This window comes from Rhinolophus ferrumequinum, chromosome X, assembly GCF_004115265.2.
Source record: "Rhinolophus ferrumequinum isolate MPI-CBG mRhiFer1 chromosome X, mRhiFer1_v1.p, whole genome shotgun sequence".
Lineage (NCBI taxonomy): Eukaryota > Metazoa > Chordata > Mammalia > Chiroptera > Rhinolophidae > Rhinolophus > Rhinolophus ferrumequinum.
Window position 1 is genome coordinate 52,314,173 of NC_046284.1, and position 25,990 is coordinate 52,340,162.

A 25,990-nucleotide genomic window follows, 5' to 3' on the forward strand; every position below is an offset into this window, starting at 1 on the left:
TGTGAGGCCGAGAGCCTGGAAACTGCTTTTTGGGGCTCTGTCCCCACACTCCACCCCTACAGGGTCTCGCCTCACAATCTACGTGACAAGTGTCTTCCGCGAGGGGCCCTGTGGGAGGAGCCTGGAGGTGAATGCTATTTCCTGGACACAGCCAAGCTCTCTGGTCACAGCCAGGGTTTCTCAGGGCACCACCAGTACTTCTGGGCACAGCCAGACTTCCTGGACTTCTTAGGGTACCACTAGTCTCCCCGGACACAGCGAGGGCCTCTCAGGGCACTGCCACTCTCTCTGGGCACAGCCAGAGTTCCTGGACACAGCCAGGGCTCTCAGGGCACTGCCACTCTCTCTGGGCTCAGCCTGACTTCCTGGACACAGCCAGGGCTCTCAGGGCACTGCCACTCTCTCTGGGCCTCTCAGGGTACCGTGCTGGAACAACAGCGGCTCACAGTCAAGGTGCTTACATATTCTCCATGGCGGCCGGTCAAGACACAAAAGCAAATATCCGTCAGTTCCATTACATGGTGTTATGTTCCCAAACAGTCAAGTGGTCAATTAAATTAGGGATGGAAGGCAATTCCCCATAGTCCACAGTCATTTGCCAGGGCTGTCCTGGGGGTGAGGGATGACCTTGACCTCACCCTCATCTCCCATGGAAGACTCAGCAAGTGTTTCCTCCTGGGACTACAAGTCCTGCATCCGGGCTGTCTCAGCAAGCACTTCCCAGCCCACAGGGCCGCAACAACGTTCCCTTTCTCTGGCCTCTGCTGGTTGGGGAACCGTCCACGTCTTCCCACCCCTCCACGGGGGTCCAGCTCTCTGGCAGCTGCTCCTCCTGGTCTTCCTGAGACTGAGTGTTCATAGGCACAAACTGCTCCACTGCCCTTCAGAGGGCTTTGGCCGGCACCGTACCCTGCTCGCTGCGCCATTTGTCCTGCAGGGTGTCAGGCGGGGTCTCCTGCGGGGGATCCTGCAGACTACGCCAAGTGTCATGCAGGACTGCCTGCAGGGTCTCTGCTCCCGCTCCCCACATAAGAACACAGGGTATGGCTAGGCCAAAAAGGAACACCCACGGAGCCATAGGTAGGGGAGTCACACCACTATACTCTCACTGGCGGCTGGGTTGGAGACACAGGAACCAGGAGCCACACTGTTCGCAACCCTCACTGCTCCACTTGCAGGCTCAGCCACCATCTTCTTCCTAGCCCCCCCTTTTTTCTGCTAACCTAGCCACGGCAGTTATATTAGTGGCCAATGGCTCACTGGTTACAGCTGACGGCCAACTAGCCACAGCTGATGACCATTTGATCACAGCCAATGGCCATTTACTACCTGAGCCAGCACCTTTCCATGTGAGGCCGAGAGCCTGGAAACTGCTTTTTGGGGCTGTGTCTCCACAATATCTCAGATAACTTAAACTTTGGTGAGCAGAGGGTGCAAGGGCATCGTGAATTCCTTTTGGAACCTCATTGATCTTCCCTTTATCATTGTTTATCCTTGCTCACAGATAAGCCGGTCCGTTTATTTCTCAAATGCTGTTTTGGTTCGTTGAACGCAAGCATCTCTGCTAGACTTCCCTGGAGGCCTTATTTTCATCGAGGGGGAGCTGGCAGAACTGGGCTGTAAGTTTATTAGTCATATGCATCACAATCAGCAGGTAGTTAGCCCCTACTATGCTGAAATCTTAAAAAAAATATCACCCCTTCATCTCAGGCATGAGAAACAGAAGTAGAGTCTATCTGACAGTGCTGGACCCCAGCTATGGCAACTGGGACCCAGGAGAGAGGGCTCAACATGTTCCTGGGATGATGTGGGGACAGAGCCAGGAGTGCAGTTTCCAGGCTCTCGACCTCTCGTGGAAAGGTGCTGGCTCAGGTAGTAAATGGCCATCAACTCTGATTGGATGGCCATCAGCTGTGGCTAGTTGGCCGTCAGCTGTAACTAGTGAGCCATTGGCCACAAATATAACTGCCATGGCTACTCTAGCAGCAAATGGGGGCTAGCAAGAAGATGGTGGCTGAGCTAGCAAGAGTGGATTGCAGTTAGCAAGTGGAGGTTGGTTGGCAGAGACAAGTGGACTGCAGGTTGCGGATAGTGTGGCTCCTGCTTCCTGTGTCTCCCATCCAGCCGCCAGTGAGACTATAGTGGTATGACTCCGCTATCTATGGCTCCTTTTTGCCCTCACCACATCCTGCGTTCCAATGTGGGGAGCGGGACCAGAGACCCTGCATGACACCCTGCATGACAGACAGATTTGGGAAATCCTGGCAGATCAGTTTTACAAAAAAAGAAGAGGAGGAGGAAGGAGAAGGAGAAGGAGAAAGGGAAGGGGAATGGGAAAGAGAAGAAGGAGAAGAAGAGGGAGGAGGAAGAGGAGGAGGAGGAGAAGAAGGAGAAGAAGAAGAAGAAACCTAAAATCAAACAAATAAAACAAAATTTTGTTGTTCAAGTGAAGGAAGTGCAAAGGAGCTGTGCACAAGGATGTTCATTAAAATTACGCTTGTAATGGAAAAAAATCTAGGCAAATAAATTTAGATGTGCATCAATAGGAAAACAAAACATGAATTGCAATGCAATTTTACAATGGAATGCCACACTTCTGTAAAATAAATGACCTACATATACATATATACAGTAGTTCTTCCTCATCCACAGTTCAAGTTACCCCCCATCAACCGAGATCCAAAAATAGTAAATGGAACATTCCAGAAATAAAATATACATATATGTGTATATATATATATATATATATATATATATATATATATATGTTTTAAATTTGAGCCTTTCTAAGTAGCATGATGAAATCTTGCACCATTCCACTCCATCCGCCCCCTACCCCTGGGCATGAGAATCATCCCTTTGTCCAGAATATCTACACTGTATACACTACCTGCCTACTAATCACTTAATAGCTATCTGGGCTATCAGATCGACTGTCTAGGTATTGAAGTGCTTGTGTTCAAGTAACCTGTATTTTACTTAATCATGGCCTCAAATCACAAGACTAGTATACTGGCAATTCTGATATGCCAAAGAGAAGTCATAAAGTGCTTCCTTCAAATGAAAAGTTGAGTACAGTATAATAAGATATCCTGGGAGAAAGATCACATTTCCATAACTTTTATTACAGCATATTTTCATAATTTTTCCTAATTTATTAGTTATTATTAATCTCTTACTGTGCCTAATTTGTAAATTAAACGTTATCATAGGTATGAATATATAGGAAAAACATAATATATATAGGATTTGGTACTATCCATGGTTTCAGGCATCCACTGGGGGTTTTGGAACATATCTCCTGCAGGTAAGGGGGAACTACTGTATATATCAACATAGATGAATGTCAAAAACATGATTTGTAAGAAAAGCAGGTTGCATGTTTGTGTATGTATGCATACACAGATATATACACATACATTTAAATTACATAAAATATCTATGTGTTTATATGTATATATACACATGTATATTTTTAAAACTATATATAGCATGACAGAATTGATGTATGCTATATTCACTCAACCGGTTTTTGTATGATTCGAATATTTTGTAAATTAATATGACTGATTACAACCTGTGTTGGTGAGGGCATGAGCAAACAATTTTTGGGGGGGAAATCTGCATATATACTCATACATTTATTTAAACAATATTGGTAATTGTAAACATGGAAATAGTACTAACATGGATCAACGGGGCATTGATCAAATAAATTATGCAAATCTAAACACTCTTAAGATATTAAAAACAGGTAGAGTAGTTAAATTGTTATTACTTTGAAAATATTTTTAAACAAATAAAAAAGCAAGTAACAGAACAGTTTGTGGTATATTATCACATTAAAGTAGATACATAAATAAATTATGTGAGTTTGATAGTAGAGAACATTTATTAAGACTGTACATTAAAATATTTATCTTTAGACATTACATATATATATATGTATATATATATATATATAAAATTTTTTATATAAGAAATCTCCAAAGACAAAAATAGACTAATATTTAAGAAAATTTTATATGGAATGAATTGAACTAAATTTTTGTTTATATATAAAATTACAGTTGGTATTCACTATTGTTCAGCTTCAGGTGTACAGTGCAGTGATCAGGCATCTACATCATCCCTGAGGTGGTCTCCCAAATGGGACAAGTGTCCATCGGATACCCTACAAAATCTTTACAACATTATTGATTACATTCCCCAAATTAATTTTCAAAACCCGTGGCCATCTTGTGGTTACCGACTGTTTTCTAATCCCCTCACCTTCCCCCTTATCCCCACCCACCCGCCCATCTAGCAACCCTCAGTTTTTCCTCTATGTCTCCAAAACTGTTTCTGATTAGTTCATTCACTTATTCTTTTCTTTAGATTCCACATATAAGTGCGATCATATGGTATTTGTCTTTCTCTGACTTATTTCACTTAACATAATGTTCTCTAGGTCCATCCATGTTGTTGCGAATGGTAAGATTTCTTTCTTCTTTATGGCTGCATAATACTCCATTGTATAAATGTACCACAGTTTCTTTTTTTTATATAATGTTTTTAATTGGATGCTTTAGTTGTTTAGTCAACAATGTTGAGTGTATCATGGTGAACTTTTTTTTTTGTTTAATTTATTGGGGTGACAATTGTTAGTAAAATTACATAGATTTCAGGTGTACAATTCTGTATCACATCATCTATAAATTACATTGTGTGTTCACCACCCAGAGTCAGTTCTCCTTCCATCACCATATATTTGATCCCTCTTACCCTCATCTCCCACCCCCCAACCCCCTTACCCACTGGTAACCACTAAATTACGTTCCCCAGATTAATTTTCAAAACCCCATGGCCATCTTGTGGTTACTGATTATTTTCTAATCCCCTCACCTTCCCCCTTACCCCCACCCCCCCCCGCCCAACTAGCAACCCTCAGTTTTTCCTCTTTGTCTCCAAAACTGTTTCTGATTAGTTCATTCACTTATTCTTTTCTTTAGATTCCGCATATAAGTGAGATCATATGGTACTTATCTTTCTCTGTCTGACTTATTTCACTTAACATAATGTTCTCTAGGTCCATCCATGTTGTTGCAAATGGTAAGATTTCTTTCTTCTTTATGGCTGCGTAATTCTCCATTGTATAAATGTACCACAGCTTCTTAATCCAGTCATCTACCGATGGGCATTTCGGTTGTTTCCGTGTCTTGGCTATTGTGTATAGACCTGCAATGAACATAGGAGTGCATAAAGATTTTTGAATTAGAGTTTTGGATTTCTCTGGATAGATACCTAGGAGTGGAATTGCTGGATCATAAGGTAGTTCCATTTTCAGATATTTGAGATACCTCCATACTGTTTTCCATAGTGGCTGCACCAGTCTGCAATCCCACCAACAGTGCACAAGTGTTCCCTTTTCTCCACATCTGCGCCAGTACTTGTTGTTTGTTGTTTTATTGATGATAGCCATTTTGACTGGTGTGAGGTGGTATCTCGTTGTGGTTTTTATTTGCATTTCTCTGATGGTTAGTGAGGTTGAGCATTTATTCCTATGTCTGTTTGCCATCTGTATGTCCTTTTTAGAAAAATGTCTCTTCATGTCCTCTGCCCATTTTTTAATTGGGTTGTTTGTTTTTTTGGAGTTGAGTTGAGTGAGTTTTTTATAAATTTGTGATATTAACCCCTTATCAGGTATATCATTGGCAAATATCTTTTCCCATTCAGTGGGATCCCTTTTTATTTTATTGATGGTTTCCTTTGCGGTGAAAAAACTTTTTAGTTTGATGTAATCCCACATGTTATTTTTTTCTCTTATTCCCTCATGCGAGGGGATATACAGGAAAAATCTTACTCCGGGTAAAGTCTGTGAAGTTTCTTCCTATATTTTCTTGTAGGTATTTTATGGTTTCAGATCTTACATTTAAGTCTTTAAGCCATTTTGAATTTGTTTTTCTATATGGTGTAACGAGGTGGTCCAGCTTCATTTTTTTGCATGTGTCTGTCCAGGTTTCCCAGCACCATTTATTGAATAGACTGTCTTTACCCCACTGTACATTCTTGCTTCCATTGTCATAGATTAAATAGCCGTATAGGCATGGATTTATTTCTGGACTCTCTATTCTGTTCCATTGATCTATGTGTCTATTTTTATGTCAGTACCGTGCTGTTTTGATTACTGTAGCCTTGTAGTATAATTTGATGTCAGGTATTGTTACACCTCCCACTTTGTTTTTATTTCTCAAGATTGCTGAGGCTATCCGGGGTCTTTTATGGTCCCATATAAATTTTAGGATTATATGTTCTATTTCTGTGAAAAACAACGATGGTAGTTTGATAGGAATTGCATTGAATATGTATATTGCCTTAGGAAGTGTGGACATTTTAACTATATTAATTCTTCCTATCCATGAACATGGTATGTGTTTCCATTTATTTGTATCGTCTTTCATGTCTTTCTTCAGTGTCTTATAATTTTCTGAGTACAGATCTTTTACTTCTTTGGTTAAATTTATTCCCAGGTATTTTATAGTCTTTGGAGCAATTGTAAATGGGATTGCTTTTTAAATTTCTCCTTCTGATGTTTTATTATTGGTATATACAAATGCAACTGGTTTCTGAATATTAATTTTGTATCCTGCTACTTTACTAAATTCATCTATCAGCTCTAATAGCTTCTTGGTGGAGTCTTTAGGGTTCTCTCTATATAGTATCATATCATTGAACTAAATATTTTTAAATAACCATTTAGTCTTCAACTTTAAATTCTTCAACTTTAGTCTTCAATGGGGGATACTTTGTGCTGTTTTCAAAATCATGCTGTAACTTTGAAACTATTTCATAATAATGTTCTTTTAAAGATCACTTACATAACAATGGGAGATTTTATTTGTTTCATTTTGCTTAAGACACGAATTCTCAACCCTATCTGACATTAAGAATTGCAGTGCTCTGAGCGGCCAACCGACTACTGGCAACCGACTGTCTCAGTCGGGGGGAGTGCAAGGCTCATAATACAAGCATGGGCCAGGGAGCGGTGCCCTACATAACTAGACTCAGAGACAATGGCTTGAACTGGGGCAGGGGGAGGTGAAAGAAAGGGGGGGAAGAATTGCATAAGGCGGGGATAGAAAAGACAATTTAGGGAATATAATCAATAATATTGTAAAGATTTTGTAGGGTATCCAATGGACACTTATTAGGGAGTCCACTTCATGGACGGTGTGGATGCCTGTCCACTGCAGTGTACACCTGAAGCTGAAGCTGAATAATAATGAATGTCAACTATAATTTTATAAATATATATATTTTCCCCCCACAGGATGTGGAGTACAGCATAGGGAATAGAGTTAATGGAATTGTAACAACTATATATGTTGTCAGAGTGGTAGTAGATGGGGGAAGAGGGTTATTACTTTGTGAGGGGTATAAATGTCTAACTATTACATTGTTTTGTACACCTGAAACTAATAGAAGAACGAGGAGAAGAAGGAGAAGGAGAAGGAGAAGGAGAAGGAGAAGAAGAAGAAGAAGAAGAAGAAGGAGAAGAAGAAGAAGAAGAAGAAGAAGAAGAAGGGCAAGAACAAGAAGAATTGCATAAGGAACTTAAATGCAGCTTCCTGGACCTGGCTCCAACCTACTGAACTAGAATCTTCAGAGAAGAGTCCGGGAATCTTAATCTCAAAGTTATTGTTATGATGTGGCAGGTTTAGAAAATATTACCTAGTGACCTGGGCTACAAATGTTTAGAAATAAATGAAATAAAACAAAATGAAAAAAAAATAAAACAAAAATTTTAAAGTACGAAAAAACCAGGTAAAACCCAGTGTTGGTGGACACATGAGCAAACAGGAATGCTCATACATTATAGAAGCCAAACTGTAACAATATTTTTCAAGGCCTATTTCTATGACAATTAAAAACATCCAGTCATATACGAGGTCTGACAATTAAGTTTGCGAACTTGTTGCAATGCTGTTGCTAACCTTTTCTTATATCAGAGGAATTATTCATTATGAATTTGTACCAACTGGACAAACAGCTAACTAAATTTACTATTTGGAAGTGCTGAAAAGGCTGCATGGAAAAGTTAGACGACCTGAACTTTTCGCCAATAATTCATGGCTCTTGCATCACAACAATGCACCAGCACACATGGCATTACCTGTGAGGGAGTTTTTAGCCAGTAAACAAATAACTGTATTGGAACACCCTCCCTATTCACCCCATCTGGCTCCCAATGACTTCTTTCTTTACCTGAAGATAAAGGAAATATTCAAAGGAAGGCATTTTGATGACATTCAGGACATCAAGTGTAATACAATGACAGCTCTGATGGCCATTCCAGAAACAGTTCCAAAATTGCTTTGAAGGGTGGACTAGGCACTGGTATCAGTGCATAGCCTCCGAAGGGGAGTACTTTGAAGGTGACCATAGTGCTATTCAGCAATGAGGTATTGTGGGGACAGAGCCAGTAGTGCAGTTTCCAGGCTCTCCGCCACACGTGGAAAGGTGCTGGCTCGGGTAGTAAATGGCCATCAACTGTGATTGGATGGCCATCAGCTGTGGCTAGTTGGCCGTCAGCTGTAACCAGTGAGCCATTGGCCACTAATATAACTGCCATGGCTACGCTAGCAGAAAATGGGGGCTAGCAAGAAGATGGTGGCTGGCAAGCACGTAGTGTGGCAGAGTGTGGATTGCGGATCATGTGGCTCCTGCCTCCTGTGTCTCCAACCCAGCAGCCAGCAAGAACTATAGTGTTATGACTCCCCTATCTATGGCTCCGTGGGTGTTCCTTTTTGGCCTCACCATGTCCTGCATTCTTATGTGGGGAGCGGGACCAGAGACCCCGCAAGCCACCTCGCATGACAGGTATGTAGCACTTTTTGTAGGATAAGTTTGTGAACTTAATTGTCTGATTTTGTATAACAATGACAGTTCTAGGAATTTAATACTCTCATGTTATGTATATAAAAAATACAGCTATGTACAATTAATTTCATTCAACACTCTCATACTTAAAACTATAAACATTCCAAATGTCCATAAATATGGAAATAGATATGTGTATTATCTTTATTTTAAAGGAAAATATTTGGACTGACTTAGAGTAAAATCTGAATAGTATATTTCTTCAGGTAAGGATAAAGCTGATATTTTTCTTCTACTTTATCTGTTTTTTTCTAATTTTACTGCAGGCTCTTTCTGATACCTTGGGAACTTGCTCAGCCCAGACTTAGGACAACTCAGAAGTGCCAGAGATTTTAACATTCCCAGGATGACATCCACCAATAAATGACCCGCACCTGTGGATAAATACTACACATTCCTATCACTAATTGGGATAATTCTACATGGGTCCTTAGACTTAGAGGGTCCCCAGCAGAATTGGGCCAGTTGCCTTTTGGGCATGTCTGTCTCTGGTGCTATATTTTTAACAAAATTTTTCATCCTAATAGTATATAAAAAATAACTGTGGGGACAGAGTCCCAGAGAGCAGTTTCCAGGCCTCACGTGGAAAGGTGCTGGCTCGGGTAGTAGATGGCCGTCAGCTGTGTCTAGTTGGCCATCAGCTGTAACCAGTTAGCCATTACCCACTGATATAACTGCCATGGCTGAGCTAGCAAATGCAGATTGCAGTTAGCAAGTGAGGTTCGTTGGCAGAGAAGTGGATGGCAGGCTGCAGATCACATGGCTCCTGCTCCCTGTATCTCCAACCCAGCCGCCAGCGAGAATATAGTGGTATTAAACCCCCCATCCGTGGCTCCATTGGTGTTCCTTTTTGGCCTTGTCATACCCTGCATTCTTATGCGGGGAGCGGGACCAGAGACCCTGCACGACACCCGGCATGACAATAACATTTATTATATACTCTTTTCAATGTTTTTATGTCTTTTTATCTGAACATTTAGTGTCCGTATGTAAGTGTACAATAAAAATAGGCACTTCATTATTTTTTCCAAATAGATAATCAATTATCCCAGCACCATTTCTTCAGCAATATAAACTCTCCCCACTGATTCAAAATATTTCAATCAGATTACTAATATTTCTCTCTATTTGGGTTTGACAATTGGCTTTTTCATCTGTTTCATTTTTTTCTATATTTATTACGCATATTTTTTAATATTGTAGCTTCACAATATTTTTTTATCTGTCAGCATAACTTTCTCAAATCATTGTTGTGGGGACAGAGCCCCAAAAAGCAGTTTCTAGGCTCTCAGCCTCACATAGAAAGGTGCTGGCTCAGGTAGTAAATGGCCATCGACTGCGATCAAATGGCCATCAGCTGTGGCTAGTTGGCCGTCAGCTGTAACCAGCGAGCCACTGGGCACTAATATAACTGCTGTGGCTACGCTAGCAGAAATTGGGGGCTAGCAAGAAGATGGTGGCTGAGCCTGCAAGCGGCGCAGTGAGGGTTGAGAATTGTGTGGCTCCTGTTTCCTGTGTCTCCAACCCAGCCGCCAGCGAGAGTATAGTGGTATGAGTCCCCTACCTTTGGCTCCGTGGGTGTTCCTTTTTGGCCTCACCATGTGCTGCGTTCTTGTATGGGGAGCGGGAGCAGAGACCTTGCAGGCCGCCCCTCATGACAATTGTTCTGAATTGTTGGAAGACCTCAGCATTGCTCTATTTTAGAGGCTATGCTAGAGTCTAGTTGTCAAGTTGCACTAATAAAATTTAGAGGAAACCCTAAGTTTGTCACAGGCTCTCAAGATCTGAAAACCCACTACCAAGTCTCTACTAGACTCCTGCCTCACTTCACAGAAAGACCACATACAGACCCTTCATAAAGGGGAACCATCAGCTTAGGTTTATATTTCAAAGCCCTTAAAAGGGGGAACTGGTGCTGTCTAGAGGATCTATGTTTATAGGATGAGTCAGCAGCAAAAACAGGTTGCCAAGGTTTTACAACTCGAATCCTATTTTTTAACTGAAAATAATTGTATTGTCTAATTATAACAAGCAAAACATGAATGCACGTCGATAGGAAACAAACAACAATCACCCCTTCAAAAAAATAAATAAACAAAAAGGGAAATAATTAAGGTGAACTTTTTTGTAAAGTCACTTCCTACCTATTTTTCCAGACTTCCTAGCCTCACCTCCCTTCCCTGCTCCGGTTTCAGTCTGGGACAAAACCAAAAAGTCTGTGAGGAGAAATTCAGGACTTTACTTCCTGTTGAATGGAGGGGAGAGAAGTGGGCGTTTAATGGTATAGAAGAGAAAGAAGCAATTCTTTAAAAGCTCTAACAGAAATTAGGGGAAAGGGTAAACACAAATTACAAAAGTTATTGCCCGTTTAGTCTCGAAAATTACTAAATGGCGAGGGCGGGGGGGGGGGGGAATAATAAGGGGTGGGCCGTAGCCTGCGGTAGGGATGGGGAGATAGCGAGAATGAGGAGTAAGGTGGTCCCGCCCACGCTCCCGCCCCCAGCACCTAGCCGCACTGCAGATATGATCGGTAATTGTGATCTGAGCTCACAGTGACACAGTCCTTATGAGACCTAGAACTAACGCGGATTAGTCTTTCCTTCCAGTTGCGGTCTAAGAGTCTTTTGTGGCTGTGCGCTGGCTCACTATTGCCTTGAAAGCAGGCAAGCCGGTAGCCCTGAGGAGGAGGAAGTACAAGCTGACTCCGATCCGTGGCAGGTTCGTGGACACTAACCGAGGTGACAGAGGGCAAAACCAGGGCGGGTCCAGGAATGGATTCTTTCTACCCCTTCCCCAGATACCTACCCGTTTGGTGCAAGAAATGGAGGGCTTGATGGGAGGAGATCGAGAGGGGCCAAGAGTTGAGAATGGGAACCATTTCGGAGCTACTAGGAGGTGGGCGATTGGGCGATGTCTGGAAGGGAAGAACCAGAGAAGGACGGGGAGGAATCAGGAGGGGGACGCAACCGGTGACTCTTGGGGCTGACGAGCTTCGCAACTGGTTGGGGCGGAATTCCGCAACCGGTCTAGGCGTTCATTCCCAGTATCTCTTCACCCTCCGTCCTTTTTGGAGCCAGAAATTGTGGGCTGTGGGAATGAGGCGGGGAGTGGGAGTGGTGGTTGCTGCAGAGGATAGGGAAAGGGATTAGGCTTGGAAAACAGGTCCCTTTTGCGGAGGAGGCTATTGAGTGAACGGGCTTCTAACTGAGGAATATAGGCAGAGAGCTAGAAACTGTTTCTGGACCCTGCAGGTCGTGTATGCCTGGGTGCTGCTTGCAGACCGTGGGGTAGGCATGACAAATCGCTGTTAACCGCAGCGGGTCCGTGATTGCAATGCCCATATTACCTGTTCACCCTTCGTCCATCTTGATACATAAAATGATGGGCAATGGAAGAAAGGTGGGCTCGAAAAAGGCCACTGGGTCCCAAAAGGTCCTAGGGGATACCCAGATTGACATGCTTTATAAATAAACCACATCGCTACCCAGTAAGCTCTTCTGACAACCCCGCCCCAAAAGTTGTCCGTTTGTGTTCAAGAAATGGTAATTAGGTGACAGGAGGGACGGAAGAGTGGGGTAAGGGACCTAAAGAAGAGGTGAGATTGGTTTGGAAATAATAATATTTGATTACAATGCCTATTTCTGGACGGCGGGGTAGTGCATTACAGGGTAAGAAAAGAAGCCGTGAAACCAGATGGAGGAGAAAGAGATGGTGGCAATATTTGACTAGCAGAGTCCTAAATAAACAATGAAGCTGGTGCTTCCCACCCCATATTGTCCTTTAATCAAGGGATCAGTCCTGGCCATTGTCATATTTCTGTCTGCAGGTGTTGAGATCCGTTGGTGCAGCAGATTTCAAGGCTAAGAGAGGAACAGTGCTTCTGATCTCTGTAGGTAGGAGGGTGCCTGGGGTCCTGTGGTGTAGAGGGTATCAGGGATCAGAACAGGATCTGGGGGACTCAGCCCTCCCTGCTCTACTTAAGTGCATGAGAAACCTGGCCAAGTCTTTAGAAATTAGGCCTGTGTCTGGTGAGCAAAGAAGGGAGTAGAAGGGCAAGGTCTGGGGTGCCCCTGGAGGGCTTCTCAGGATCCCTGGTCTCTCAACCACTGTCCCTCCCACCACTTGTCGTAGGTTTTGTGTGAGTTGTGGTCTAGGGAAGGATTTTCAGGAAAAATGGTGGGCTTTGTGGCAGAGCTGGGTCTGGGGCGCCCCCTAGGGGGTGCATGAAGTCTCTCAGATGGGAAAACCTTCACCCACAGAGCTCTGAATCCTGTTGTTGCATGTATTGAATCCCTTTTCTTGCTTTTTATCTCCTAGGAAGAAGCAGAAAAAAATATGGAAAATAACCCCCAGGAAGTCAAAGGAAGGGAGCAGGCTCCAGTGCAGAATGAAAATGCCTGCCCTTTGGGAGGTGGTGAAGGCCAGGAGCCTGGAGGAAATATTAGAGGGGATTGGGCTCCACCTGCCCAGGATTTTAGAGAGGATATGCCCAACAGGCTTGTCAATAACATTGACATGATAGATGGAGATGCAGATGATATGGAACGGTTCATGGAGGAGATGAGAGAGCTAAGGAGGAAAATTAGAGAACTTCAGTTGAGATACAGTCTGCGCATTCTTATAGGCGATCCCCCGCACCATGACCATCATGATGAGTTTTGCCTTATGCCTTGAATGCTAAGGTTAATAATCATAAATCTCCTGCCTCCCACAATTACATTTTCTTGATGTACTTATTGCTGTGATCCTTTGGTGTTCTGTCATTTTTCTCATTGGAGATTTCATTTTGACTTAGTCTGTAACTTTTTCTGTCAGCAGGGAAGTTTCATCAACTTGCATGGGAAAATGTTTAATAAATATCGTAAATAAAACAGTTTAAAAAGCAGTCTATAGATACACTATCTCATTTACAAGCATGCATATTATATATTAATATGTCAGAATGTGTTTTTTCTTATTTATTTTTCTTTTTTCTATTTTTTTCCTCAAAATGAATACACGTGGATTATATGTATCAGAAAAAAAGTAAGAAGCAAAGAATTTGCCAATCAGCTTATAAAGAGAATGGAGACAATTAAGTACTTGCAACACAATTTAAACACATAAATCTTATATTACCTCTGGATCATTATGAGTATCTCACGGTTTTCTTTTTCACTTATATCCTGGCTATTCTTGTATTTTTTAAAAAACACAAGTATTCTAACAACTTCTTTAATTCCATAAAAATGTTTGCTGATATCTTTGAGATTGTATTAAATTCATACATTGACTGAGGGAGAATTGAAATGTTTTTAATGTTGAGTTGTACCAAACACAATGAATGTTTTTCCTCTTATTGAAGTTTCCTTCTGTGTCCTTCATGAATATTTTAAAATATTTTAATATATGTTCTTATTCAGTTTATTCATATGCATTTAATCTTCCTTGTTGCTATTCTATATGGGATTTTCTCTACCAATATGTGCTTCAACTGTTTGTTTATCTGTGTATATGTATAACAAGACTATTTATTTTGTATGTTAATTTTATATCCTGCTAACTTACTGATTTCTCTTATTGCTTCAGTTAATTTCTCATTGTTCCTATAGGGCTTTTGAGGTATCTTATAATATAATCTGCACATAGAGATGGCTTTATTTCTTTTTATCAATTCTTTTTTTAATTAAAGTTTATTGGGGTGCAAATTGTTAGTAAAGTTACATATATTTCAGGTGTACAATTCTACATCACATCATCTGTTAATCCCATTGTGTGTTCACCACCCAGAGTCAGTTCTCCTTCCATCACCATATATTTGATCCCCTTTACCCTCATCTACCACGCCCGTACCCCCTTACCCTCTGGTAACCACTAAACTATTGTCTGTGTCTATGAGTTTTTGTTTCTCGTTTGTTTGTCTTGTTCTTTTGTTGTTTTGGTTTATATACCACATATTAGTGAAATCATATGGCTCTCTGCTTTTTCTATCTGACTTATTTCGCTTAACATTATACTCTCAAGATCCATCCATGTTGTCACAAATGTTCCTATATCATATTTTCTTACTGCCGAATAGTATTCCATTGTGTATATATACCACTACTTCTTTAACCATTCATCTATCGAAGGACATTTTGGTTGTTTCCATGTCTTGGCCACCGTAAACAAAGCTGCAATGAACATTGGAGCACACGTGTCTTTATGTGTAATGTTTTCAGATTTTTTGGGTAGATACCCAGGAGAGGGATTGCTGGGTCATATCATAATTCTATTCGTAACTTTTTGAGGAACCTCCACACTGCCTTCCATAGTGGCTGCACCAGTCTGCATTCCCACCAACAGTGTATGAGGGTTCCTTTTTGTCCACAGCCTCTCCAACACTTGTTACTATTTCTCTTGTTGATGATAGCCATTCTGACTGGGGTGAGGTGATATCTCATTGTGGTTTGTATTTGCATTTCTCTGACGATTAGTGATGTTGAGCATTTTGTCATATGTCTATTTGCCATTTGTATGTCCTCTTTGGAGAAATGTCTCATCAGGTCCTCTGCCCATTTTTCAATTGGATTGTTTGTTTTTTTGTTGTTGAGTTTCATGAGTTCCTTGTATATTTTGGATATTAGCCCCTTATCGGAGGCACTGTTTGCAAAAATCTTCTCCCATTTAGTTGGTTGCCTCTTTATTTTGTCGATGGTTTCTTTTGCTGTGCAGAAGCTTTTAAGTTTCATATAGTCCCATTCGTTTATTTTAACTTTTACTTCCATTGCCTTTGGAGTCAAATTCGTAAAATGCTTTTTGAACCCAAGGCCCATAAGTTTAGTATCTATGTTTTGTTCTATGCAGTTTATTGTGTCAGGTCTTATGCTTAAGTCTTTGATCCATTTTGAATTAATTTTGGTACATGGTGACAGATAGCAGTCCAGTTTCATTCTTTTGCACATGGCTATCCAATTCTGCCAGCACCATTTATTGAAGAGGCTGTCTTTCCTCCATTGTATGTTTTTACCTTCTTTGTCAAAAATTATCTGTCCATATTTATGTGGTTTTATTTCTGGGTTCTCAATTCTATTCCATTCATCTATGTGTTTCTTTTTCGGCCCATACCATGCTGTTTTCATTATTGTAGCCCTGTAGTACAAGCTAAAGTCAGGAAGTGTGATACCTCCAGTGTTGTTCTTTTTACTTAAGATTGCTTTGGCTATTTGGGGTCTTTTGTAGTTCCAAACAAATCTGATGATTTTTTGTTCTATTTCTTTAAAAAATGCCATTGGTATTTTGATGGGGATTGCATTAAATCTGTGTATTGCTTTGGGTAATGTGGCCATTTTAACTATGTTGATTCTTCCAATCCATGAGCACGGAATGTCTTTCCATTTCTTTGTGTCTTCTTCAATTTCTTTCAAAAATGTCTTGTAGTTTTCAGGATATAGGTTTTTCACATCCTTGGTTAAGTTTATTCCTAGGTATTTTATTCTTTTTGCTGCAATTGCTAAAGGAATTGTTTTTTGTATTATTATTTTTTTGGGGGGGGATTTCATTGTTAGTATATAGGAATGTAATGGACTTTTGTACGTTGATTTTGTAACCCAGCAACTTTACTGTATTTCTTGATTGTTTCTAATAGCTTTTTGGTGGAGTCTTTAGGGTTTTCTATATATGGAATCATGTCATCTGTAAAGAGTGATAATTTAACTTCTTCATTCCCAATTTGGATGCCTTTTATTTCTTTCTCTTGCCTGATTGCTCTGCCAAGGACTTCCAACACTATGTTGAAAAGCAGAGGTGATCCCTGTCCTGTTCCTGAACGTAGAGCAAAGGGCTTCAGTTTTTCACCATTAATTGTGAGATTAGCTGAGGGCTTGTCATATATGGCCTTTATTATGTTAAGGTATTTTCCTTCTATACCTATTTTACTAAGTGTTTTAATCATAAATGGATGTCGTATCTTGTCAAATGCTTTTTCTGCATCATGTGATATAATCATATGATTTTTGTCCTTTATTTTGTTTACGTGATGTATCACATTGATGGATTTGCAGATGTTGAACCATCCTTGTGCCCCAGGGATGAATCCCACCTGGTCGTGAAGAATGACCTTTTTAATGCATTGTTGTATTCAATTTGCTAGAATTTTGCTTAGGATTTTTGCATCTGTATTCATCAGAGATATTGGTCTGTAGTTTTCTTTTTTTTGTGTTGTCCTTACCAGGTTTTGGTATCAGGGTAATGTTGGCCTCATAAAATGAGTTAGGGAGTACTGTCTCTTCTTCAATTTTTTGGAAGAGTTTGAGCAGGATTGGTATTAGATCCCCTTTGAAGGTTTGGTAGAATTCACTAGTGAACCAATCTGGTCCCGGACATTTGCTTTTGGGAAGGTTTTGGATGACTGATTCAATTTCGTTACTGGTGATCAGTCTCTTTAGATTTTCCAGTTCTTCATGTTTCAGCCTTGGAAGGCTATATGTTTCTAAGCACTTGTCCATTTCTTCTAGGTTATTGAATTTGATGGCATATAGTCCTTCATAGTATTCTTTGATGATCCTTTGTATTTCTATGGTGTCCGTGAGAACTTCCCCTTTTTCATTTCTGATTTTGTTAATCAGTGTCTTCTCTCTTTTTTTCTTAGTGAATCCAGCCAAGGGTTTGTCAATTTTGTTAATCTTTACAAAGAACCAGCTCTTTCTCACATTAATTTTTTCTATTGTCTTTTTGTTCTCTATTTCATTTAGTTCTGCTCTGGTTTTTGTTATTTCCTTTCTTCTGCTGACCTTGGGTTTCACCTGTTCTTCTTTTTCTAGTTCTTTAAGGTGTAACATGAGGTTATTTATTTGGGAGTTTTCTTGTTTCTTGAGATAGGCCTGTAATGATATAAATTTCCCTCTTAAAACTGCTTTCGCTGCATCCCCAAAATTTTGGTAGGATGTATTTTCATTGTCATTTGTTTCTATGTATCTTTTGATCTCTCCTCTAATTTCTTTATTGACCCAGTCATTCTTTAAAAGTATGTTGTTTAATCTCCATGTATTTGTGTTTTTTCCTGCTTTCTTTTTGCAGTTGATATCCAATTTCAAAGCCTTGTGATCAGGGAATATGCTTGGTATGATTTCGATCTTCTTAAATTTGCTGAGGCTGATTTTATGTCCCAATATATGGTCTATCCTTGAGAATGTTCCATGTACACTAGAAAAGAATGTATAGTCTGATGTTTTAGGATGAAGTGTTCTATATATGCCAATTCTGTCCATTTCACCTAATGTGTCATTTAGGGCTGCTATTTCGTTATTTATTTTCTGTTTGGATTATCTATCCATAGCTGTCAATGATGTATTTAAGTCCTCTAGTATAATTGTGTTTTGGTGAATGTCCCCCTTTAGTTCTGTTAGTAGTTGCTTGGTATATTTCGGTGCTCCCTGATTGGGGGCATAAATATTGATGACTTATGTCTTCTTGTTGTATAGTCCTGTTTACCATTATGAAATGTCCATCTTTGTCTCTTGTTATTTTTTTCACCCTGAAGTCTGTTTCATCTGACATCATTATGGCTACACCTGATTTTCCCTTGGTACCATTTGATTGGAGTGTCAATTTCCACCCTTTCACTTTGACTCTATGCTTGTCCTTATAGCTGAGATGTGTCTCTTGGAGACAGCATATGGTTGGGTTTAGTTTTTTGATCCAATCTGCCACTCTGTGCCTTTTTATTGGTGAGTTCAGTCCATTTACATTTAGGGTGATTATTGATATGAGAGGATTTCCTGTCATTCTATCTTTAGTTTTCTTTTAAGGCTGTGTCTCCATTGTTTCTTTGCCTTTTTGTTGTTGTCTATTATTTCTGTGTGGTCGTATTCTTTGATGTTTCCCTCTGTTTCTTCTTTTATTACAGTATATATTTCAGTTCTGGATTTTTTTTGAGTGGTTACCCTTAAGTTTATGTAAATGAAAGTTTGATATTTAGAGTATTGCATTTTCTTCAGCACGCTTACTTTCTCCATTCCCATATTCCGGTTCAGGCCTTTACTCTCCCCCTTTTTATGTTTCGGTTGCACAAATTGTCCCTGTTGATGGTGGTCGAATAACCTCCTTTAGTATTTCTTGTAGTGCAGGTCATATATTAGAAAATTCCCTCAGCTTCTGTATGTCTGGAAAGGTCTTTATTCCTCCTTCATATCTAAAGGATATCTTTGTGGGATATATTATTCTTGGCTCATAATTTCTCTCTTTCAATAGTTTGAATATTTGGTTCCACTCCCTCCTGGCTTCTAGAGTTTCTGCTGAAAAATGTGATCATGATCTAATGGGCTTTCCTTTGTAGGTTACCATGTTCTTTTCCCTGGCTGCATTGAGGATTCTTTCTTTGTCGTTGATTTTTGACAGCTTCAATACAATGTGCCTTGGAGAAGGTTAGTTGGGATTGAGATAACTAGGTGTTCTATTTGTTTCTTGGATTCAAGGATCTAGTTCTGTCTACAAGTTTGCGAAGTTCTCATTCACAATTTATTTGAATATATTCTCTGTTCCCTTCTCTCTTTCTTCCTCTTCTGGTATGCCCATTATTCTTATATGGCTCTTTCTGATGGAGTCAGAAAGTTCTTGTAGAGTTCTTTCATTTTTGTATGGCTCAAGTCTCTTTCTTCTTCCATCTGTGTCATTTCCAGGTTTCTGTCTTCGATGTCATTGATTCTTTCCTCCATCTGGTCAACTCTACTACCTAAGCTGGTTATTTCATTCTTAATTTCTTTTATAGAGTTTTTAATCTCCAGTAATTCCATTTGCTTATTTTTTAAAATTTCAATCTCTTTCGTAAAATGCTCATGTTGTTCTTTCATTGTTTTTCTGAGTTCATTAAACTGTCTTTCTGTGTTTTCTTGCATCTCGTTGAGTTTCTTCAGAACTGCAATGTTGAATTCTCTGTCATTTGAGTCACATGTTTCCATATCTTTAAGTTCCTTTTCTGGAGAGTTTTCACTTTCTTTCTGAGCTGTCTTGTTGCCTTGGTTATTCATGGCAATTACTGATTTATTATTTCTCTTCCTAGACATCTAGAGGAGTGGCTTCTGTAACAGGTTGATAGGAAGAGGTCTTTCTTTTGTTTTCCAGTACTTGTTGGTAGAATGTTTTATTTTCTCTCCGACAGCAGCCTTTTTTTTCTCTCTCACACGGTAGTGCTATGTTTTCTCTACACTATTCCAGCTTCTCACACAATGGGGGGATTCCCTGCGAAATGAGCTTCTCCTCTGTTCATAGTTCACCTGGGTCACAGGGCGCAGTGTCCCGGTGGGTATGCGGAGAGGTTTTGAAGTTCCAAAGCTCTTTCTGCACAAGATTCAGAGCCCGTATGTTTCAGCAGTTCTGTTTATTCCAGCAAGGATCCGCCCAGATAGGTGGGGCCAGGGGAGGGGTGAGTTGTGAGAGGTGGCCCAGAGCAATGGCTGCGACCACCACACAGCGGGTCCTACTTCCACAGCTCCCTCCCCTTTGCCGGAACTAGTTGAGCTGTGAATCTGTGTCTGTGTTCCACAGTTCTCAGAACAGCAAATATTCTGTTCTTTTGATCTGACACTGCTACTGTTCCGCTTCTAGCACCTGGCAGGTGGGGGCGGGGCAAGGTCTGGGAGGGTAGGGAGGGGGTGGCTAGTCTCAGTGCCTAAGGCTTCCGTTCTCTGCTGGGCAGTGAGGGTTTAAACCACCGTTTTCAGCCTTCTTCCCTCAGTCTTTTCTCCAAGGTCTCTGCCGTGAATGTTGGGTTCAGCCGTGTTATATGCTGCCCCCTCAGCCTTGTGGGCCCTAAGCGGAGCCCTAGCAGTCCTAGCAATTCCTTTATCAATTGCAGCAAAAAGAATAAAATACCTAGGAATAAACTTAACCAAGGATGTGAAAATCCTATATGCTGAAAACTACAAGACATTTTTGAAAGAAATTGAAGAAGACACAAAGAAATGGGAAGACATTCCGTGCTCATGGATTGGAAGAATCAACATAGTTAAAATGGCCATATTACCTAAAGCAATACACAGATTTAATGCAATCCCTTCAAAATACCAATGGCATTTTTTAAAGAAATAGAACAAAAAATCATCAGATTTGTTTGGAACCACAAAAGACCCCAAATAGCCAAAGCAATCTTAAGTAAAAAGAACAATACTGGAGGTATCACACTTCCTGACTTTAGCTTGTACTACAGGGCTACAATAATCAAAACAGCATGGTATTGGCAGAAAAAGAGACACATAGATGAATGGAATAGAATTGAGAACCCAGAAATAAAACCACATAAATATGGACAGATAATTTTTGACAAAGAAGGTAAAAACATACAATGGAGGAAAGACAGCCTCTTCAATAAATGGTGCTGGCAGAATTGGATAGCCACGTGCAAAAGAATGTAACTGGACTGCTATCTGTCACCATGTACCAAAATTAATTCAAAATGGATCAAAGACTTAAGCATATGACCTGACACAATAAACTGCATAGAAGAAAACATAGATACTAAACTTATGGGCCTTGGTTTCAAAGAGCATTTTACGAATTTGACTCCAAAGGCAATGGAAGTAAAAGCTAAAATAAACGAATGGGACTATATGAAACTTAAAAGCTTCTGCACAGCAAAAGAAACCATCGACAAAATAAAGAGGCAACCAACTAAATGGGAGAAGATTTTTGCAAACAGTGCCTCCGATAAGGGGCTAATATCCAAAATATACAAGGAACTCATGAAACTCAACAACAAAAAAACAAACAATCCAATTGAAAAATGGGCAGAGGACCTGATGAAACTTTTCTCCAAAGAGGACATACAAATGGCAAATAGACATATGAAAAAATGCTCAACATCACTAATCGTCAGAGAAGTGCAAATACAAACCACAATGAGATATCACCTCACCCCAGTCAGAATGGCTATCATCAACAAGAGAAATAGTAACAAGTGTTGGAGAGGCTGTGGACAAAAAGGAACCCTCATACACTGTTGGTGGGAATGCAGACTGGTGCAGCCGCTATGGAAGGCAGTGTGGAGGTTCCTCAAAAAGTTACGAATAGAATTATGATATGACCCAGCAATCCCTCTCCTGGGTATCTACCCAAAAAATCTGAAAACATTACACATAAAGACACGTGTGCTCCAATGTTCATTGCAGCTTTGTTTACGGTGGCCAAGACATGGAAACAACCAAAATGTCCTTCGATAGATGAATGGATAAAGAAGTAGTGGTATATATACACAATGGAATACTATTCGGCGGTAAGAAAGATGATATAGGAACATTTGTGACAACATGGATGGATCTTGAGAGCATGATGCTAAGCGAAAGAAGTCAGACAGAAAAAGCAGAGAACCATATGATTTCACTGATATGTGGTATATAAACCAAAAACAACAAAAGAACAAGACAAACAAATGAGAAACAGAAACTCATAGACACAGACAATAGTTTAGTGGTTACCAGAGGGTAAGAGGGGTGGGGGTTGGGAGATGAGGGTAAGGGGCATCAAATATATGGTGATGGAAGGAGAACTGTCTCTGGGTGGTGAACACACAATGGGATTTATAAATGATGTAATACAGAATTGTACACCTGAAATCTATGTAATTTTAGTAACAATTGTCACCCCAATAAATTTAAAAAAAAAAAGAAGTTCATGTGGAATATATGCTCAGAAAATGTCAGAGAAGACCCTACGCATTCACCTTGGGCTGGCCTCCAGGCTCTGCATAAGCAGAAAGTAAAGCATTATTTAAAAAATTCTCCAACTCAGAGCTCATCATCAAAGACAGGGAAAGTACCTTTCTTGTTTTTTTTTTGTTGTTGTTGTTGGCTGTAGGCTTTTAAAGTAAGTCTTTCCAAACACTGATTGACCACTGAACTAATGATACACAGGGACACACATGACAAAGTATCCAGAAGTTACAAAAGTATTTTAAAAAATCACTAAACAAGGAAACAACAACCCACAACAAAGAGCAGCAACAAAACCTGGGAAGTGGGAGGATATGATTTCTAGAGCTGACTCTTTCTAATATTCAGAACTTCCAGATTCCAACACAAATTGTGAGGCATATGAAGAAACAGAAAAGTATGGTCCATTGACATGAAAGAAAAAAACAATAGAAACCAACTGTGAGAAAGTTCATGTATTAGACAAACTAGCAAAGATTTTAAAGCAACTGTCTAAAATATGCTCAAAGAGCTAAAGGAAAACATGGGTAAAGGACTAAAGAAAATGATGAAAAGAATATCTCAGCAAATATGGAACATCAGTACAGAGACAGAATAGAGAGATAGAAAACATAATAAAAATTCTGGAGCTCAAAGTTTCAATAATTGAAATGAAAAGCTCACTAGAGAGGTTTGACAGCACATTTGAGCAGGCAGAAGAAATAATCATTTAATTTAAATGTTAGGCCAGGAACAGGAAACTTGTTATCTTAAAAGCCATCTTGTCTTGCTTTGTACCTTGTACCTGCTGGCTTGTGTTTGCCTTAGGCCTGGAGAAGCTGCCTGGAATGTAGAAACCATCTTATCCTGTCTTGCTTTGTACTTTGTCTCCTAGGGGCTTGTGATCAGCGGGCCTGGGGAGTCCTGGGCAGTCTGGATGGAGGCCTGGGGGCCAGGGTGTGGAGTCGGAAGGCTTGGTCATGCCCTGAAACCCTTTGTTGCTAGAGACAATGCAACAAAAACCCCCTGAAGCATTGAAGGGGAAACAACCTTGTTTACTGCCTTGTAGGGAAGATGTTGAAGAAAATTTGCCTTCATTGGTTGATGTGAGCTCCTGTCTATTAGAGTTTATATGTTCCCATATGTGAGGTAATTTTTGTGCTGTGATCAAGGGTTGAGTAAATTCCCCCTTTGGTCTCATTTTCCCGAGCAGGGGAGATAAGAGATGATGTTTGCTGTTCTGTCTGTGTTGTGAGTTGATGTTTAGCTTATTGTTAAAGAAATTCTTGATCAGGGGTTGAGAGAATTTCCTCTTTGTTCTGTCTGTTTCGCCCACATCAACAGATGAAGTAAAAAAGTAGCTAAGTTATATCAGGACGATGTGACGGGTACATTGCCAGGCTTTGGAAGACCTTGGGCTGATGGTCCCAAACAAGAACAGTAGTTATTGTTTATCCGGATGAGTTGCCCCTTCGGCCGGATGGGCAACATTCATATCAGTAACTGCCGGACCCTCCCGGAACTGGCCATTGCCAGAGGGGGAGGCAGGAACAAAGAGCCTGGTTCTAAGGTACATTTTTGGAAAAGATATATATATGACAGACCTCAGTTGGCAGTGTAATTATTATTATTTCATCATTTGGTCATTTGTCATTGGTGACTTTTCATCATTCTAACATTTTGAAGACTTCTGACAACATGCAACTTACAACACCAGGGGATGTCCTGACTTTCAGCCAAGAACCTGGTGAGGTCTTGCTGGTTCCCAACCTCTCCAGTGTTGTTCCCCACGGTTAGCCTTTTAGAGAACTTGTTAACATCTTAAAAACTTATATGCAGCTTCAGCTTACAACATCAGAGGACTTCTTGACTTCTAAGAACAACAACAATGACAACAGCAACATTCTTCAGATTGTTAACACCTTGAAAACTTATATGCAGCTTGCAGCTTACAGCATCAGAAGATGCCTTGACTTCTAACAACAACAACAATGACAACAGCAGCAACATTCTTGGCAACTAGCAAACAGCGGTGTGGGAGATGTCTGAGTTTCTCTCAGCTGCAGACCTGGCAAGGTTTTGATTTATGACTTTTCTAGTGTTGTTCTCCCCCGGTTTGGTGAGCTTTTGACATCTATTGTAATAGTTACTCTCCTATAGAGTTTATTACTGCTTTTGGATACTCCTTACTGGTGTTATTTGTATATTTAGCCAAGATTTTTGATCAATAGTGAACTTATGTTGGGATCTCTTAAACTTATATGTATGTATACTCCTTTGACATGACATTGTTATCAATGTATATAGTTTAATCTTAACCACCTTTACTTTCTGACATTAACATATTCTGACGTTAGCATATTAATTGCCTTAATTAATTAACATATTCTTAATTAATTAGCATATTCTGATATTAACATTAATATTCCTGACATTAACGTATTAATTGCCTTTGTCTTTTGCTATTGCATATTGCTAAATAAATTAATTTAGATATTTATAAGTAAATAATTAATTAGCTCCATTCTATCATGTGTCCCTCCATCTTCTTTTCCCCCCCGCTAGTCATTACACCCCTCCTATAAAACTCCATACCCCTTTTTGCTCGGGAGGTTATGGTCTTTTCTAGCCTGCCCTCCCGCAGCTCAAACAAGCCAAATAAATTCTAATAGACCAATTTTGGCCTCCTGTGACTCATTCCCTCAGTCGTGCCTAACATTAAAGATAGATCAATTGAGATTATCCAGTACAAGGAGCAGAAAGAGAAAAGAAAGAAGAAAACTGAACAAAGCCTAAGAGACCCATGAGACACCACCAAGCATAATAACATATGCTTGGAAACATATGATGGGAATCCCAAAAAGAGAAGAGAAATAGAAAGGGAAAGAAGGAATTTTTGAACAAATAATGGCTGAAAATTACTCAGAGGAAAGACATTGATCTATGCATCCAAGAAGTTCAATTTATCCAATCAGGATAAACTTAAAGAGATCGAAACCAAGACACATTATAGTCATATCCCCAAAACCAAATATAAGGCACTACACTGCAGCAACTATAATGTTGGCAACTTTCTAGTTTTGGAGTTAGGGTGGTTGTTTCACAAGTGTGAAAAGGGAGAGGGAAGGGAAAGGAAGGGAAACTTAGGGAAAAGAAGGGAAGGAAAAAAGGACAAGCAGGGATTAATGATAGGATGTGCTGTGAACTAAGGATTATGATGAATCTGTTCATCTGTGGTCCATATTAAAAATGTCTTAATGCTTTCTGATTTTAGCTGTCTGACAGTCTCTCTACATGAAAACAGGTCAAATGTTGGGGTGCAAGTTTCCAATGTGGAGAGAGGAAAACGGAGAAGACAAGAAGGAAGTTGGTGAAATCAGTTTGGAGTATATGGATTTTGAGGTCCCTCAGGGAGGGCATTTCAAGCAGTG

General features: G+C 40.1%; 1 protein-coding gene across 1 annotated transcript; it reads left to right on the top strand.

Annotated features, from left to right (window-relative positions):
* Positions 1–13,225: 13,225 nt before the first annotated feature.
* Positions 13,226–13,798, top strand: BEX5 (brain expressed X-linked 5). The gene has a single exon (XM_033103843.1). The coding sequence runs from the start codon at positions 13,255–13,257 to the stop codon at positions 13,591–13,593; it is 339 nt and encodes a 112-aa protein (XP_032959734.1). The 5' UTR covers positions 13,226–13,254; the 3' UTR covers positions 13,594–13,798.
* Positions 13,799–25,990: the final 12,192 nt, after the last annotated feature.